The 20,369-nt window shown below is 40.5% G+C and overlaps 1 protein-coding gene across 1 annotated transcript in view; it reads right to left on the reverse strand.

The window, feature by feature from the left end:
* pdzrn3b (PDZ domain containing RING finger 3b) overlaps positions 1–19,171 on the reverse strand; it is a 103,414-nt gene extending 84,243 nt beyond the window's left edge. Inside the window, exons 1-3 of the mRNA XM_083938387.1 lie at positions 18,400–19,171; positions 12,503–12,589; positions 10,575–10,682 (exon numbers count right to left, since the gene is read on the reverse strand). Coding sequence (XP_083794513.1) covers positions 10,575–10,682; positions 12,503–12,589; positions 18,400–19,113 — 909 coding nt within the window. The 5' untranslated portion in view covers positions 19,114–19,171. The remainder of the gene's footprint in view (positions 1–10,574; positions 10,683–12,502; positions 12,590–18,399) is intronic.
* Between the last annotated feature and the right edge of the window lie 1,198 nt (positions 19,172–20,369).

Consider the following 20,369-nt stretch of genomic DNA (forward strand, 5'->3'; position numbering starts at 1 on the left):
GACATAGAAAAAAAAAAAACGGACCATGCGCCTGGTCACTTGACACTTAAGTAACTACGGGAAGATTTGAGGTGTTTAGTGGCTCACTATGGGTAACCTTGCAACTCACACAGCTGGTGACAAGTAAGAAACTACAGATGTGTTGCCTTAAAGGGGAACACCATGTAAAGTTAGAATTCCAATAATTTATTTCAACAGCCTAAAACAGTTCAATACAGTGTTTCCCATACATAGACCAATGTGTGGCGTTGCGCCACAAAATCAACACCAAGCGCCACAGGTTGATTACGGGTTTGTTTTAAAACACGAGAGAGAGAGAGAGAAAGAGAGAGTGAGATGCGCACCTCACTGCGTACACCACACATTGCTACCTGGTCTGTGGGAAACACTGTAATCAATATTTGTGAACATAAGCTATTCTCTCTCAAAGCCAAAAACCAGAGAAGCATGTCTCATAATATATAATTCAATTCTATTCGAATCAATTTTAGTTATAGTGCCAAATCATAACAAAAATTATCTCAGGACTCTTTACAGAGTAGGTACTGTATAGACCACACTCTATGACTTATTTATGATTTACGAACTGGTCTAGAAACGCTGAGGCTGAGGGCCAAAGTCAACTCTTCTTCCTGAGGAGGCTGAGGTCCTTTAACATCTGCCGGACGATGCTGAGGATGTTTTATGAGTCTGTTGTGGCCAGAGGGATCTTCTTCACTGTCACATGCTGGGGCAGTGGGCTGAAGGTCGCAGACACCAACAGACTGGTCAAACTGATCAGGAGAGCCGGTGATGTAGTGGGGGAGGAGCTGGACACCCAAACAAAAAACTTTAACCAATAGCAAAAATAAGGTAATTCAAGAAAGAGAAAAACAACAAAAGTAAATAACTAACTAGTTCTCTCCAGGCACTAGGAAGTGTCCTCAGCATCATCAGGACTAATAAGAACCAGCAGTGGGTCCCAAGTTTTGTGGAATGCTGTCAAAGATCCCCTCTGTGACAACCTTCTCTAACCTTAGACATTGTAAAATTTCACGCATTCAACTATTATGCGTTGGTGGAGAAACATCAGACCAAAAATCAGCAAGCTTCACATCTAGAACATGTGTGTGTGGTTGACTGGGGACTGCTTATAATGGTTACAAGCATCATTGTGCCTAGGGTATATCTTAGCCAATTTAGCATTGGTGAAATGGGCTCTACAGGGCTGTACAATGCGACATATACAATATGTCGCGCACGCTACATCAAAACAGCCTGTGAATTAATCTGCCATGTAGCATTGGGTGCTATGGGCAGATTTTGCCACAAAACAAATCTTGTTTGGAATATGACTATCCTTCCTGGTATTTGTAATCAACTGTGGTCAATGATTAATGTTATGTCTTGTATATTGAATGCCAAATACCACAATTCCTCACAGTCGCAGCTTTTACTCACGCTCTGTCCCGTAAGGCAGGGTTGGCATACAGTTGCTAACGTTACTCCCACGAGTCAACTTGAGATTTTTCCAACCTGTCCGTGTTAAGTACACAAAATGAACTAAAGAGAGCCCAGGCACCGCAGACACAGACAATAATGTAAATGAAGTTAACAAGGACCCAACAACACTGTCCCAAAACGCGCCAACGACAAAAGTGAAAGCTAAAACGTACAGCTAAAACACCGAGTGGGAGCAGCAGGAGTAAGCAAGTTATGTATTGCTCCTATGGTCAGACAGCACCGCTTAAAATGAGCAGGTTGAAAGACAACACGCAAAAACACATCCCACCGTCACATCGTGGCCCGAGATGCCTATCTCGCTCGGCAATACCCGGAGCGGCATGGTACCGTTCTCCACCAGTGTTGCCCGGGCAGACTAAGCGGCCCTTGAAGATTAATTTAAACGCATTATAGGCAGCTATATTTTTCTTTCTTTGTCCGTCTGTCAGGTTCCTACGCAGTATGAAAAAGTATTGAATTTAATTTGAGTAATATACAGGTCTGGATAAGAATGGAAAATGGGAAAAGAGTTTGGAAAAAAAGTTTGTACTGTTTCCACTTTCTAAAAAAAAAAGAAGCAAGCATTTAGTTTGAATAAATTGCTCTGCATTGAACATGTCTCTGTTCGGAGTTCATTAACTAATATGAGCTACAATACGTAGGTATAAATGTCTTGTAATTACTTGGCAACATAATGGCATACATAGTCAGAATTTAACATACGCCGTTAAAAGTTGGATTTTAAAACTGTTTATTTACATAATAAACATCTAACAATTGGTATTCTGATGTTTAATATTGACCGAAAAAAACCACAGAGAAATCTGGAAATTTGAGTCTGAAAAAGGCTGTAATTTAGAAATGGAAAATGTGTAGGAACCCTGTGACTGGCTATTAGACAGGCTGTATTTGTCCGATATAAATGCAAAACATGCAAAGACCCCTTCGTCATACAGGTCATCAAGAGTTTTGAGGCCCTTATCTGACCATATGCGGTATGCAGGGTCGGTGCAGGAAGGGAGAAATGCATAGTTATTCAAAACCGGGGGAAGGATCGAAGCCCTTTGCAAGCTGTACTGCTTCCAGAACTGAATCTGAATCTTAATGGTATTGACAACAACATGATTAGGTGAGACCTTGTGGGCAGTTATGGGGAGCTGTGAGCAAATCTTAGAATGCAAAGAAACAGGAGGAAGATGTTATCTCAGTATGAGCCCAGGGTGAGCAGACTTCTGCAACTCCGCCACAGAGTCATTATAAATGTTTATGTAGTGGCGGAAATTAGGGAGTGCTAACCCCCCTTAAGGTTTAGGGAGTTGAAGAATATGTTTTTTGATACGGCTGGTTTATTCTGCCAAATTACGGCGTTCAGTTGTTGGTCTAGATTAGTAAAAAGCGATTTGTTAAGACAAATTCGGATATGTTGAAAAAGATACAGAAACTTTGGTAGAATAACCATCTTAATAAGATTGACCCGGCCTACAAGGGACAGGGGGAGGCCCGCCCTTGTAGTCTGACTTACATTTATTCAATAGCGACTGGAAGTTCTTTTAAAAAAGGTTCCTGAAAGAGCTGGTGATAAACACCCCCAAATACTTGATACCCTGTTTTAAAGGGGAATATGGATTGTGGGAGTGATCAAGTTGTTGAAAAAAATAGCACACTTTTCTGAATATTCAACTTATACACTGATGTGATGTGTGCCCAAACTGATCCAGTTTCCAGGGTTTAAAATAAATAAGAGAAGGTCATTGGCATATAAGGAAAGTTTGTGGACCGAAAACTCAAACTCATTTTGGTTCCTAAGCCAGATGGCTAATGGCTCGATGGCTATGTTAAAAAAAGAGGCTGAGAGCAGACAGCCCTGCCGGGTCCCATGTATGAGAGGGAAATGTGCTGAACGGACCAGCGTTACTGTTTACAGATGCAGAGGAGGTTACATATAGAAGCTTAACCCAAGAAATAAAATTAGACTTAAAGCCAAATTTCTCCAAAATGAAATATAGATAGTGACACTATCCGGTCGAAGGCTTTCTCTGCATCTAGCGCCACTACGACCCAGGTGAAAATAGGATGTTGAGCAGCCTTCTGGTATTGAAGAATGGGTGTCTCCCTAATGTGAAGCCTGTCTGGTCAAGTGAAATTATCGATGACATCACACTTTGGAGGCAGAGGTTGAGGACCTTAACAAGTATCTTGCAATCTACATTTAAAAGTGAGACCTGTCTATAGCTGCCACATGAGGTAGGATCCCTGTCTTTCTTCAGGAGCATTGAAATAGATGCCTCATACAAGGTTACTGGCAGTCTGCCTTCAGTAAAGAAGTCATTAAACATTCTCATAAGGATGGGGGCTAATAGCATCAAGTATGCCTTAAAGAAATCAACTGTAAAACCATCAGGACCAGCAGATTTCCTGTTTTGCATAGACTTGATTGCTTCATTTACCTCCAACACAGAGATGGGACTACAGAGTTCCCGAGCAATATTCATATCAATTTGAGGGTACATCAAACGGTCTAAGGGATTAGGGGTCGCTGCAGTAATTGGGCTGCATTCAGAAGTATATTTCTGCTAATCACTGGATCAGAAGTGTGGCTAACTCCCAGTAGTTGTATTTTAGAGATCAGTGAGGAAGCACTAGCTGCACGAGCCTGCTGCGCCAGGAGTCCTGCCTTATCTCCCTGCTAAAAAAAGCTTTGTTTGGATTGTCACAGCTGTCTCTCCACTACGCCTGTCATTAAGAGGCCTTGTTCTATATGCAGTAGTAGCCGTTTCTTATATGGGGCGGGGGGGGGGGGGGGGGGGGGGTTAACAATTCCTCCACAATTTCCACCAGCCTAGCCCGTTCAGCCCTATTCATTTGAGAAATATAGGATATTACTCTATGTCAGCGCGGATTTGGGTCACAACAAAATCTTTAAACTTACTATCTGACAGTAAGTGTGAACTGATCCTCCATGGTGAACGTGGAGTTGCATCCCGTGGAAAACTGATGTCAACTGTGGTAGAAGCATGGTCAGAAGTGACTATTGGGTGGTATTCACATGCATTCACACAGTCAAGGAGATTGTTATTGAGTTGAAAGAAATCAATTTTAGAGAATGCGCGGTGTCAGCGTTTGTGATTTTAGCAAATAGCCTTGTAAAAAACTGTTCATCATCCCAGGTGGGCACATAAACCGAAACTAAGACCGCTGGCTCGTTCTGAAGTGTGCCAATGTCAGTATCTAGGATTACATTCGTCGGCTCAAACAGGACCCTTTTATTAATGATGATAGCTGCCCCTCTAACTCTATCTGTAAATTCTGTGTGAAATAAGAGGCTCATCCTCGCACTCTTAATACGCACCCTTTAGGTGCTGTAACTGTGTCAGGACCTTACTGATTTTGATCGCTTTGTTCATTCCCACCAGTACCTGTCTTTACAGCATAAGCCATAGGAACAATAATAATATATAATATAATTTATAATAATAATAGAATGGTACTGCATGACCCAAAATATTCTGTAATAGTGGACGAAGAGAGTGGAAGGAAGGGTAAAACAGAACAAAAAAAAGCCAAACACATAAAACATAACAAAACAACATAAAGGAAACAAAACAATAACATTGTGACCAAGCTGAGGGCTTTTTCCCATTGAAAAAAAACCCATCTGAGCTCTCCAGCTCACAACTTACAATTAAACTGAGCTTCCGGGGTCTCCTCCCATGACAAACAGTATTTCTGATTGGCTCCTTAAGTCACATGAGAAAAACAATAATAATAATAGTAAAAGAAAAAAGAATAACAATGATGATTCAAAACAGACAGTGACAGCCATGTAAATTAAATTCAATCAACCAGAGGTTAGCAATAACCGCAATGGTATCTCTCCACCTGCCTCGTCTGGGGGGCTAAGCTTCGCCTGGTCTTTTACAGTCCATCTGGTCGCATACGTCGACATATTTTGGGGGTGTATCAGTCAAACGAAACAAATATTACTATTTGTAGTGACTTTCGGAGTTCTGAAATGTGAAATGATCAAAAGTTAAGGGAGCAATGCTCGACCCGTGTCTACTCCATCTCAGCCAAACCCGAAGTCCCTTAATTAATTGTTTATCAAGCAGCGCCACACTTTATACTTGATGAAATCACAAATTTGAGTTTTAGCACTTACTTAAAATAAGGTGTAGTTCCTCTTAAAGGAGTGACAAGAAATTTATTTGGCAGTTTAAGAGAAAGACATAACTTTCCAGTACTAATGAGATGAACTCATTCTTCCCTCAAGTTTTAAGCACTGACAATGGAGTTTACTTTAGCAACAAGTCCAAAAGCCCATTGGTTCTTTGATAATTAGTGTAAGCTGTTTCAATATGGTCATGGGAACAGGTTGTGTCAAACTCAGTAAAGCTGATCGGAATGTAGTGAGTTACGAAGTCTCAGGATGAAGGTTCGATGTTATATCCTTTGCCAGAAATACAATGCTGTATTTAGAGCGGCCTATTTTGCATTACAGACACCCTTAATTGTGACTCCTGGCATTTCTCCACAAAATTCCTCCTGACTTTCCTTGAGCTAATCATGCAAAAATGCAGTATGCATCTTAAACAGGTTAATGAGGGATTGCCAGCTAATCATACTTGCATCATCTGTTACAAAACTGTGCTGTCAAACACATGCCTGCTATTTTTGTTCCATGTTTTACGACACCTTGTTGTATCTAGAAGTTGACACTGAATGAAAAGGTTATGCTGTTGAGTTTTAAGCCTTGTAATCTCCACTTTTCAATTCAAATGGCATCTAGTGTATATATGTATATAAACATTGTTTGCAGCATTCCTGCCCACCCTCCATCCAAAAACACATGCAGCCTTGTCCTCCATATTCTAACTGACTTCTCCCAATGTCAGTTTATTTTAAAGTAGTTGTTGCTGTTCGCCCTCTGCGACCTAAGAATGTTTGCTAAGGATTTACAAGGCGATATTTACAACAGCAGCCCGGGCGTCTCTATTCTCTTCCTATTTTCACACTCAGGAAGCCCAAATCAGAAAACATTCCATCCACTCTGAGAGCTCAGGCTGGGATTGGGACATTGGCTTAGACAACTCGTATTGCACAAGCAAAGAGGCTTGAAGAAAGTGGAGGGTCATTTTTTGTAAGACAAAAACACAGTAACAAACCATTACCAGAGATGCAGCACTGCTCAATGTGAAGTAGTATTGAAGGGGAAAAAAATGCTGGGATTACATTTATATGGTAAACATGTTGACATTTTCTTCATTACATGTAAGTACACACTCAATCAGCTATCTGGAGCCCCTCATCCCAGTCCAATCCCCACGTTACTCTGAATCAGAACTTATTCATGAAATCCCGGTGGCATCACTAACAGATCCTGACCAGAGTGCTAAGATATTTTCAGCTTGTGGAGGGGCTAGAGAAAGCAAACACAGCTCCAAGTTTTTATGAGAAAAATGTCCAGCTGAACAAGGAGGCATTCATTTGCTGATTCATACCAGCCTGTAGCTCATGTAGAGGACAGCCATCTGCTATCACACTCCCCCGCTAAGAGCCTGTTATAGAAGGACGAGCCATGGATCTTCATGTACATGTCATATCCATATAGACTTACTGGATCTAAGACCTCTACTACATAAAGAGAAAACAGCTCCGCTGCTGTTTTTTTCCTGCCTCTACAGGTGAACAGCCTTTTCACTGCTCGATGTAATATGACTGTTCTTTGACAGAGCAGTTGATACCCACAGCCTTGTGAATGGAGGTATACATTATTGCTTCAGTAGACTCTTTAAGCAAGATTCCATGTGTTAGAGAAAAACATTTAATTTCAACTGTAACACAAAATAAGGGTGGTCCATCCATCCATCCATCCAACTTCAACCGCTTGTCCCTATCAGGGTCGTGGGGGGGCTGGAGCTGATCCCAGCTGACATTGGGCGTGAGGCAGGGTACACCCTGGACAGGATGTCAGTCTATCACAGGGCACACAGAGACAAACAGAGACAGACAACCATTCACTTCACACTCACATTCACACCTACGGGCAATTTAGAGTAATCAATTAAGCTAACACATGCATGTCTTTGGACTGTGGGAGGAAGCCGGAGAACCTGGAGAAAACCCACACAGACAAGGGGAGAACATGAAAAATCCACACAGAAGGGCCACAGCCCGGATTCGAACCAGCAACCCTCATGAGCAGTTTCTGAATTTCATCTTGAAAGCTGCACAAATCAATATTTTTACATTAAAATATGGATCCAATGACTGTGTGACTAATGTTAATTAAGTCACTGGTAGTGATGAAACCCCTGAGAGTAATCAACCTTAGCTCTACTGAGCATTTTGGCCTCTTTTAGCTCATTGTTTTGGTTTTCTGGCCACATCTCTGTTATAATCAACCTTGTTTCAGCAAAAAAAAAAGTCTGATAAACCCACTGCACACTTTCTGCCCAGCACCAATCAACACACAAAACTACCAATTAGTAAATATAGTGGCACATCTAGCAAGCTAAGCAACCAAAAGAGAGCTAAAAGGAAAGTTAATACCTAACTTGAATTCACATGGCCTGAAACCCTAGTGTTCAAAACAAATGTCTATACGACTGCTTTAAGATAAAGAAAACAATATGGCTGAGAATAAGGTAGTTGATAGAATTTTAAGGAATGAAGGAGCAAAAACCCTCTGACACATTTCAGCTTCAACTGACAAAGGCAGATTTAAGCTAAACGTTTTACTATGCACATCAAGCTTTCTGACTTTTACTATCACAACTGCTGAAAAGATTACTTGATTAATTGCTTCAAAAAGGTTTTGGTAATCAATTTACCATTTAAGCCAGCTATAAAGCAAACATCACATACGATTGTTGTTCCAGCATCTCATCATTGTATACTGTCAATTGAGTTCTGGATTGTTTTTCTGACAAAAAGCCAATACGAAGACATCACCTTGGGTTGTGGGAACCTTCTGGCAGAGTGGAAGATTAAAAGATGAATCTGAAAACTGGATGACTGATGATAAAAGTAATTTTTAGTTACAACGGTCAAACAACAAAAAACAATCCTGTTTAATTTTTTTGCCACTGTATAAGCACTTATGGTTTCTCTATCACATTTGATATACTTATATATAATGATGATGATGATGATGATGATGATGACGTACCCTGTTCTAAAACTATTTGTACAGATGTTAGAAAGCCAATGATCTCATACAGTATTTGCCTGAAGAAACAAAAAAAACATCCTGAGAGGTGTGATGAGAAACCGGATTTAAAGGCTTCAGCTTTTCTAACGTCCCACACAGGATGCTAAATAGGTCGGAGTTACGAGCTGTTGGTTTCAACCCACAAATTCAAAACATGAACATGAAACTGCCTTTGGGCGCCTGGGATTATATTCCTTTGATTCACTGCTGTACTGTAAACCAGCATTCACAGACCCAATCACCCAAGGTCAAAGATGCATCCCAAACAATTGCACAGATGTCGTGATGACGTTGCATTTCTTATTGTGGTCTAAAAAACCATGACATGGAACTTTTTGCTTTTACCAGCTAACAAAGAGGGACTCTTGGAAATATGAACCTTCTTCCCTATCAGGTTTCCCATGTGATGAAAAGCACCAATGTGGAACAACAACCCTGAACTGTCTTTACATTCCTATTTCAATGGCTGAATGATTCATTTGTTGCTTTTTTGTCTACTAATCCCTACCTTTTTGAAAAGAAAAGGTCACTTAATAGGGTGCTTTGCTACCTCCTTGGGCTCTTCACATGCTCTCTGCTCATGTGTTCTCCTTATTGGAGAGATTTTGTGACTTCAGACACAATAGCTCAAAAACAAGATGTATACAAGTGGTTCAGCATCATCCTAAAACAAAATCTCTTCTTCTTGAAGCCAATAAAGAATGAATCTTCACACTAACTCCTACACAAGGTATCTCCTCAAGTAATCAAAAACAGCAGCATGTGGCCCACTAACATGATTCCTCAACCTTCAGAGACGCCCAGGCAAACAGATGCACGCAAGACCATAAAAACAGACACTGCAGATACATGAAAAGATACAAATTTTAGTTCCAGTCGGACATTTCATGTGACATATGAGCTAATCTCTCTTTGCTCATCAGCTTGTGGCCCACTTGGAGTCTCTGGATCGCTGATACAACCTGCCCTTTGTTGTCAAGTTGCAGAGAGCTTTGATACACTTAATTGTGTTACTGGGAGAGATTATAACTGAAAACTAACATGTCACATATTAGTTATATTGTTACCGTACTTACAACCACATATTCAAAACCGTAGCTCATGAAGCTTGTGCCGGAGGACTTGTGGCATTTTTATATCGACTGCATGAATGACAGGATAGAGCGATCAACGCAGTCCAGATGTCGTCTTTTCTTGTAAACACTTTCCACAAACATCTTTGTGAGCAATGTGCCAGTCAAAATGCTCTGGGCAATTTCACTGAGGTTTGACAATAAAGCCTGTGACAAACCATATTTGTCATTTTGCGGCGCGCTGTAACATACACTTGTAAATCATACAAACATCTTCGTTCAATGCAGCCATTGTGTAAGATTCTGCCTGACAAGTGTGTTGTAAAAGCAACCTTTGTGATGCGGAGTTTTTCAACGCATCCCTCAAGCTGACCTCCGGGTTAGCTGGCCTTTCCACACAAGATTCTGTTTAAAGGAGAGAGAGGAGGATGCTATGCGGAAGCTCTGTCATAAGACATTTGTCAGCTGGGAAGACAACACAGGACTCTTTTTCACTAAGTAAAACCAAAGACGGACAGCCTTGCCTCAGGTTTAATCGCTATATCTACAGCAATACCCCACTTAACAAACCCTTGACTGAGTGTTGATCTGTATAAGTATATGTTGAAACATTTACTGTCTGCAAGATTTACTTTCTTGAGCTGAAAAAAAAAGCCCAAAATAAAAGCTTTTAGTTTCATTTTCATAGGTCACAGAAACATAAATATTGAGTGGGTTCATGCTTCCTTGCTGTCGTCATCTTTATAGGGCAGACAACAGCTGTCACATAATCCAACTTCCCCATCTCCACTACAGTGTAGGCCACATACCTCTATTATTCTGTCGTGGATTTGAAGGCCTTCTTCCTTGTCCGCAGGACCTTCCTCGATGATCTTAGACACAAAGATCCCTTCATTCGAAGTGCTGTCATTGTCGTCCTATAGAATAGATTGCAGTTAATGCCTGGACAATAAAAAAACAATCAGTGCATTGTTAAGGAAAATTGTGGCAAACTCATTTCTGATAAAATTCACAACAACATTTAGTTCCGACATCTAAACAAAGTAAGTGTTCAATAAATCTCTCAATAAAATGTAGTACACTGCTTTGACCATGGAAACACTGTGAACTCTGTCCACACCAACCAAATATGTTTTGCGAGGCTCCAAAGTTAGAGGGTCAGTTCACCCAAATAAGAAAAACAGAATTTATCATCTGAGCTGTATAGACTTCTGCTGCCACCCTGATAAAATGGAGATGAAATTAATTTGGTTTGTGCTGCTCAAATAACTGAACCAATTACTCATCCAAAGATTTCACCGGCAGTTTTCATATAGGAAGCAAGACATTTCATTGGCAGTAATTTGGGTTTACCAACTCTTTAACTCTGTGTGTGGACTTAAGGGTTAGCTTTAACTTCAGATGCTCCCCCAGCTCAAAGGGACAATTCTGGCCGCAAAAGATTCTAAATGTGGTGTTGGTTGGACATGAGGTAGACTACGTCTAACACAGTGGCCATGATCCCAGAGTTAGAGCTAAGAGTGCTAGCATCTCTCTTAGTACTCTCTTTAAAATCACACAAAATGTGTTCTACACTCGGCTCTGCTCAGCAACACAACTACAATTTAATGGGAAACGTGACGAAACCTCAGACATCAAAGCATTAACTCTAATTAATTATTTCTGGTCTGCTTCCTATACCAGGGGCATCGTGTGCAGTGATAACACAGCAATGCTTTGTTACTAATTTTTTGACAAGCTCACTGCCTTACCCCAGAGCTGTAGACAAACTAGCCCTTCTAGAGACCACAAATTCTGGCAGCTGATTGCTCTTACCAAGTCAAGCCAGAATAACCGCCACATGAAGCACATGTGTCGAAGGCTAAAGGGATATTAGCTATTTCTATTTTAATGAATAGCTTCTTACACAGACTGCTGATTTGAGGGAAAGCGAAAGCCAAGTATTATCTCTGCTCTCTTATGGTTGGGTTTGATACATGGTTCTGTCACAGCAGCGAGAAAGGCTGCAAATCTACTGAGACTGTAAACTCCAGTAAGAAATACTGCTTTTTATGTGTAGATCTTTTTAATAGTTTCCCACTATAAAAGTTTTACTATGATAATCTATGTCGCTGCAGAAAAATGCGTCACTGTGGCAGTGGAAAAACAGCCCTGTAACAGTCGACTACAGTCCTGATGAAACAGACACAGGGAATGTCATTTCAATAGCACCTCCACTGCAGAAAGAAGCTCCTTGTAGGGAAGATAGAGTTGTAACCAGTGTTGAGATATTTTCAACCCTTCACTCAGTGGAGCGTGTGGCATCATTAATGACTTTCACTTTAGAGCCCAGAGGCAGAAAACATAGTGGCTGTGAAAGGTTCAAGCCTGGATGAAAGACCCTTTTCTCTCCTCTGTGTTTACCTCACCACCAAAATCCCCTCAATTAGAGACAAAACAACTGCGGCCTAAGCCATAATCCCAGATTTAACTCTCATAAAAGTAATTATAGTTTTTTTAATCTGTAAGGCCAAATCTGCTAAACCAGACCAATATATAAACACAATAAAACTTGATAGATGCGGTTCATCTATCCGCAGACTAGAAAACACATGTATGATTGTCTAAGCTGTGTCAGTCAGTACAGAGAAAGCCTGTGGTGCTTCAAGTATGTGCTATTCATTCCTGGGTTGCCATATGACACTTGGCTGTTCACCAGGGGAGATGAAACCTCCGAGACACTCGACTTTCAACCTACCGCGCATGGCCTTCCTCCTATGATGTTAAAACCCAGAGATCCGCCCTCACGAAGAAGGACAACCGTCATGCTTTTAGTCTCACCTTCCTACAGAAAGACAGACAAAGAGGAGACACGTGTACAAAGAGATGGCAGTAGGTTATAACATAATAATCCAATATTAACTCCAGGTTAGTGACACAATTATTCAACTGGGTACTTAAAGAGCCTATTCAAATAGGCTACATATAATTTCAAACAGAACAAGGTGTATGGCTAAAAGAAAGTTAATACCATCCTTCACACTATCAGTCTAACAGATAAACCTCTGTCTCGATAGAATCTCTCTATTCATATCCTTCCTAGGGCTAAATAGTTAATTGGTTTCATATCACAATCACAGTTTGAAACACTGTGACTTCCAAATCGCAAGAGCTAAATTATATTAGTTTACAGTTTCTTGCAAGGAGTAGGAAAATTAAATTTTAAACACACAGCTGGCATTTTCTACACACGTTTAGCTAATTGTTGTTACTTCTGTGAGTAAGTCACACAAAAAGAGACTGAACTTATGTAACTGTTCTCTAGTTAGTAAGCTCTCTGTGTGTCTATGTCTGCATTATTAACATTAAGCCAAAGACTATTTTGGCGAAAGATAGCATCACTCGGCACACAAAAAGACCAAAAGAGTGAAACATTCTAGCTAGCCAGCTAACTCAGACAGACAGGTAGCCAACAGATAACATTAGCTCTGTAGTTATTGAGTGTAAATTACAGAGAGCTAGTGGACAGAGCTGTTGGAATCTCATGGTTAATCTATTATATATATAAATATTTAAAGTGAATCACTCAAAAAGCTCTGAATCTTAGCCTGCGGGGCTCGGGTTCTGTGTGAAGCTAACGCTAGCTTAAGCAGCTACAGTACTGAGCTGTCAAGTATCATCAGGCGTTGTTATTCGGATATTGTAGTTAATAAATGGAACGCCACTGCTATTAATAAAAATATCTGAATGTTAATGAGTGATGTCATGTTTACCATGTAATATCTTAACGAATGGGCTAAATTGTTCAGTTTTTCTGTATAAAACTAGCAAAATTTAAAATTTGACTTTTCTCTAACTTTAAGGGGAGCTTATCTATGTTCCAAGGATCCTACGGTATGTTCCCCCACTCAATATACTCTTAATATGAAATTTTAAAGAGATCTTTCAAAGCATTTTATGTTTCATCAATCTTTTTTTTCCATAGATCAAATGTTCAATGCACGTTTCCCTGGGTCACTATGTTGAAATCCCTTACCTACAGTTTATAGCTGACTGAATCCTTGAAACCTAAACTCTCAAATTGCCTGGCAAGACCGTTTTCTTGCCTTTGATTGATTTTGTCACTGATACTTTATCTCCACAGTGGCAAGTTAGTCCTTACCAATCTCTTACAACAAGGACCCCTGGGAACATAGGGTTGTCTGCGGAAGAATGAAAGAAAGATCTCTCACAGGACCTCAACAATAGGATACTGTGTTATTTCATCTGGTCCAATTAATCTAGAAAAAAGATACGCAGGTTTCTGATTACGCTTGGTTCAAATGATCTTTTTTTTTTTTTTAAACTGTAGGTCTAAAATTGAATGGGTAAAAAAGAAAATCTACAATTGAATATTTTCCTCAAATTGTTCAGCCCTAACCTTCACCATTCTCCGAGGATTAGCCAGCCCAAAACCCAGCAGTGACCAGTCTACAGATCCAACAGCCCTTTCCTCTCACAAACTGTTGTCCTATGTAAATTAATACACCAAAGGACCTCTTACTTAGTGGCAACATGACATGAAAACCTCTGGGAAATTTGCGGAGTCAGCGCTTAATCTGTTTTTTTCAAGGAGGACTTAGAAGGGAGTTATGAGGTAACATAATTTCAGCTGCCACTCCAGTATGCTGTGACATAGAGAGACTAAATATAAAGCTTGGCATGTACAGTGTCCTGACCGCCATATATTCTAAGAAGACCATCATGTGCATGTCAGGCCATTCAGGAATGTGCGCTCCTGCAGTGTGTCACGGCAGCATTAGCGACACATGCTTTCACATTAAAGTGACTACAGCCGTTACTGTCAACAAGAAGACAGTTGGGCATTGAGTGAAAACTGAGTTGACCAAAAAAAGAAAAAAATAACCGGCTATGTCACCCACTAAAGTTATACTGAATCTGCCACAGCCTCAATACAAATTGGATGTATTTTAAAGGTGTTTTTACATTTTGTCTGCAAGAGCCATTAAAATGAACTGAGAGTAATTAAGGAGTGTTTCTTCCACATCTGTGAACACTCTACAACAGAAAGCTCTAATCCCAAAGAATTAAGTGACTCTCTTCAGGAAGTTGTGCATTTACTAAAACAAAAAGGTATGCCTAGGTGATAAATGATAACCTTCATTATTAACATCCTTAAATGCAAAACGTGATCACACTGACATCACTTAAGGGGAAACACATGGAAGCTATGTCAAGTAAACAAACGTTTAACATTGACGTTAATGGGGGAAAGAAGAATGGGGCAGTTTGTTACAGAGGAAAGAGAGCAAACTGGCAGTGAAACTGGTGGTAACTTGGCACACTTACAGCAAGCCTTCACCTCAGCACTAGTCACACTTTCCAAGTCTGTCCTGCATCAAACTGCTTCGTCTGTGTGCCTCTTGAATAGTATATCTAATTATAGTGTAGGCACTGTACTGCAGAATTAAAAAGAAAAATATTGATTCATGAACTATTGGCCTGTCATTAAAGGGATAGTTCTGATTTTTGGAAGTGGGGTTGTATGAGGTACTTATTCATAGACAGTGTAATCTAAATTAGATGCCCCCAGTTTGGAGAAGCAGACAGGAGTCCCGAAAAGGAAGCTGCTGTGGACAGAGAAGGCATCTGAAGCAAAAGCTTTGCTACAAAACACAACCTTTAACAGTGACTGTTTTTGTCAGTGTAGTCTGGTGCCTATTTCGAGAGCATTGATAAAGGCTTTCCTCCCTCTGCATAAACTTAAACTGGGCTGTCTGACGGCAAAATAAAATGGTGAAAATATTCTACATAGAGCGTACACTTAATCAGATATAGATATTTTTAAGTGGGCCTTTTAAGGTGCCTAAAATACTACAGCAGTATTGCAATTTTTAGCATCCTCTGTGCTTCTCCAAACAGGGGGCGTGCCCATCCTTAGCAACTAAAAACTAAAAACTATCCCTTTTAAGAAGGGACCTTGTGTCACCTTGTTATGGGAATTTCGGATTGTGTAGGTTGTTAAATGGTAGATTTCAAATTAATTAGATGATTATCAGTAAAACTAATGTAGGAATACAAAGGGAGCAGCAGCTTAATCAATGTCTTTCTTTGAAGGGTTACTTCAAAATAGAATAGCCCAAACTCATGCTTTCAATAACTTCTGGATAGCTTTTTATTAATGTGATCTCTGTCATATTCAATTGGCACCCATGTCTTTGAGATAACTAATGGGCTACATTATTCTGTAAAATTATCTCACTGATTCATGCTTTAAAGTTAGACCACAATTAGCCTCATCCTATTGAGCCCATGATTACCTAAATCTAATTCAATGGAGGATCAATCTATTTGATGTCTTGTGATTTTGATACACACTCTTTATCGCATCAAGTAGCACAGACACTTTCATTCACAGAAGCGGAAGAGGAGCTTGGTTCAAAATAGACATTTGGGGCTGAATGGAAAGTGTGACAGCAATTCTAGCAGGACTGAAGTAAACCAGCAAAAGATCTGAGCTTTTTGTTTTTACTTTGTTTTATTGCTCTGGCTGGCTCACGGAAGAAAGTTTGAAGTATTAAGGACTATTATTGGAAACTCAAGTCAGTTATTCCACATAGCCAGGTCATCCTGATCTCCCTCACAGTCTCTGTCTGGGTATTAAAAGAAGACATTAAATTCATCCATCTGGCTCTGAAAGACTAAGCCAAGGGAGCGACGGAGACACAAAAACAAACTTAAGTAGGTTACCCATAATCATGGGCCTATATTGCTTCTTTGACAGTGATTCGGGGAAGAAATATGTCACAACAAATCTGCATCAGACACTTCTCACCATAGAAGTATGAATTTGTGAAACATGGCTAGTAACGGATGCACTCCATTTAGTTGTCCTGAGTTCATGGCATTGTGAAAGCTGCCTCAGAGCATGGCTTCAAAGGAACAGAGCCATCATGAAAGTCACTTTTCCTACTTTGAAAAGTAAAAATATCACTTATGAGAGCTTAATAGGCAATGAATGTCACCAGAACCGATAACAACTGATCAATGAAATCACAAATAGAAAGTAAGGCTCTGAGAGGGTTTCAGTGGCCGTCTGAAAGTCGCCCGTCTCCGACAGCTAATCCCACTTGTGATGCTCTGTTTCATATTGCCATGTGTGTATTGAAGTTCTCCCACTAAACAAACCTGCCTCTTTGCTTGACTGGACCCAATGAATGAGCCTTTAAAAAAATATAATTAAAAAACACATTAGCCACAAAATGTTTTTTCTTCTCTTTCCAGAACAAAACCCATGTCTTTTTTCTGTTAACATTGGTAGAGCTAATACACTGAACATATATCATAGTGCTAAGACTGAAATTTCACCGTCAAATGAACTATTATAACCAGCTGTGCTACAGGCCAAACTAGCTTCTGTATACCAGCATGAGCGATTTCACCATTTCTCTGCATCATTGCTTTTGATGCACAATTTACCAGTCTACCGGAAAACATTCTGCCAGGAACTGAGCCCATAATAAAGAAATGAAACTACCCAGCAAAAAAGACCAAAAAATAAGTCTTTGACAGATGTCACTTAAACAAAATGTGCGGTCATATGTGAGAAAAAAATAAGGAGTTAAGAGGTGTAAAATTAAAGGACAACATCCATTAAGGTTCCTATTCATCCACATCACTTTATGTAACCCTGTCAGCAGTATGTGCCCAATCAAAAGCTCCTCCTTCAAATTTTATAACTAAGGCCTTAAGCCTGATTACAGTGGGACCACTCCCCTCTGCTGATCACAGCAGCAGTGCAACCACCATACACTAATTCAATTCATTAACTGACTTGTGAACCCCAGCATCCTTTATGATGTTCATAAATGGTCTTTACAGGAAGCATTAGGTTTTTTAAATTTCAACCATAAAGCACCCTTAGCTACACCAGGGTTCTTGAACGTTCTGCTCAATAGGAGCCTGTTAATTAGATACAATATTAACCAGTGATCAGACAGTTCTATATCTTTTACTTGGACTTCTAGACCCTCAAAAGTCTGCAACCAAACTCATGCAACTCTGGTGCCAGTAAACTCTACTACATCCAATTTGTTATGATTTACTCGGGTAAAGGGCGAACACCCGATGACAGAATGCCTCAAACAAGCATGCTGAGAGGAGGCAATATAAGTGCAACCTGGCTCTTGATGTGTACAGAACTGCAGTAAATATTTGGCCCTCCCCCATTGACTGCCAGCTGGCCAGAGGCACAGCTGACATCCATGTCTCAAAACAGACAGTGAAAAAACAAACTTCTTAGCTTTACTGTAGGACTCCTGTGAACTAAAACTAAAACTAAAAAAAAGTTGAATTTTCTCCAAGGGTGTAGTTTTAAAAAAATAGCCAAACAACACCCTGGAGGTGCAGCAAACTGAGCAAGCAAACATGTTGAGAGGGATATGAAGTTGGCCCTGAAACAGTTGTACAGCAGGATGTCAGTTAGGATGGGTCAAATATAAATGTTGCATTACATTTAAGGATTGGGCTTTTATGAATAATCCAGAAACATATTTCGATGCATTTTATACGACTAGAATGCAGATTTCCCCTCAGTGACATGGGGAAGTAACTGTGTGGATGAGAGGGGGGAGAGTTGCTTGAAACAGTGCTTACCTTGAAGGAGAAAACCACGGTCTTGGTGAGGGAGTCGATCCTCTCGCTGTACTCGGTGAATTTCTTCTGATATTTCAAAGCTGTCATCTGCAGCTCGCTGTGCACGGCGGAAAGTTGTGCCAGGAGTGACTTCTCCCTCTTGTTGGCTTTAATGGTCTGCTTCTTGAACTCTCTATCCAGGCTGATTATTTTGCAGTGCAGCGCGCTGTTGTGCGCCTTCAGGGCTCGCACGCAGCAGTGGCTGTTTAATTTCTGGTCTTTATGAGAGACCATCAATCCGCAGCCGCTCTCGCATATCCCCACGGGTCTGTAGTCGCACGTCTCCCGCATATGAGCATCCATGTCCCCAAGGTTGAGCACCTCGTTGCATCCTTTATTCCTGCACTTCGCCTGGGAGTAGTCGCACATCTCGGCGTGCTCGGCCAGATGCTGCAGCTTCACCACCGCATCGCAGCCCCTCGCGTGGTTGTCACATTTGATCTCCAGCTTCAGGATGAGGTTTTTCAGAGGCAGTACGTGGTTCAGCTCTTTGGTGGAGATCCGCTGACATTTGACGGGGCAGCTGCTCTGTTGAACGACCCAGGGCAGCACGCAGCCGGAGCAGAAAACGTGACCGCACGGAGTCGTAAGCGGGTCTTCTAGGACTTTATTGCACAAGTTGCATTTGAAATCCGGGTCCACGGTCCCCTTGAAGCGGTCCAGCTCGAATCCCATGGTTTTCAAAGTCCAAATCCAAACTTCTTGACTCCCCACCCCCGCAGATCTGAGTCGGAGCAGTGGGGCGTTTTTAGCTGGTCATTGGTTGAGTGCTCATAGACCGACCACAAGTTCTCCTCACTGTCTAAACTCCACTAATTGACCGAGACTTTTGGTGCCTTCAGGTTCGCCTCGTAATGGCATACTTTAAAGTTTAGAAATGTTTGTAAGTAATAATATACAAAATATAACCCTAATATAAATGCTTTAGTTTACTTTTCAAGGAGAAACAACATTGCTGCGGAACTGCAAAATGAAAACGAGAGCATTAGTTGATTGTCGCAAAAACCTATGACCTAAAAGTTAGACCTTTTAAGTATAAATATAAAGCTGCACTATGAGTCTATTATGCGATATGCCAAAGATGTATTTCCTATTTATGACATCAGAGACATGGTCTTTATCATAACAATATCACATTTAAAATATCTCATCGTGCTCTTCACTTGATCTAAGTCAGCAAATGCAATGGTTCGGACAGTCAGTGAAGGCAGCATTTCAAGGGGGCAAACTTATTCTCTATTGTAACTACTCTATTAACTGCGCATATGAGGTTGAGACTTTGGCATAAAAACATTTTTGCTGTCAAACTGTAATAGTTTCACAAAGAATAGAGGTAGCTTATTTTATCCATCTATTTGTAACACTTAACACACCATGATGTAATTTTTTAATTCAGTATGGGCAGATTAAAACTTTCTATTTGGAGAGGTACTGTACTGTAGAAGGCACTTATCTGTTTTCATACATAGTGATAACAATATAGGTTGACAATGCAGATGAGTCTAACATGGAGTCCTTTATCTATAGTCACTTGAATATTTCTAAGTGATAAAATGCCAAATTCTACCACATAAATGATAGACAAAGTGGCATGACAGTTACATATTTACATGGTAGGTGGGTGAGCATTGAGGCATGCACAACACTTGTGAAAACAAGCAACTTTGGAAGGACTCTACAAGTACAACCACAGGTGAGACTTTCAAGTTACAACACACTGTGTGAGCAGGAGTTCAAGTGAAAGTTTGGGAAATTAATCTGGATCACAATGTGTGGTATGAATATTTGAGACACCACCGTGGGATTCTTGTTTGAACACAACCCTCATTACACTCCTTATGTTAGGAAAGCAAGGCATTACACAGTTTTATCACTTTGACAATTGAGAGCATTTTCAATCCCAGCAGGAGACCATATGGTTCTGAATGTAT

Source organism: Echiichthys vipera (assembly GCF_963691815.1).
Source record: "Echiichthys vipera genome assembly, chromosome: X".
Classification (NCBI taxonomy): domain Eukaryota; kingdom Metazoa; phylum Chordata; class Actinopteri; order Perciformes; family Trachinidae; genus Echiichthys; species Echiichthys vipera.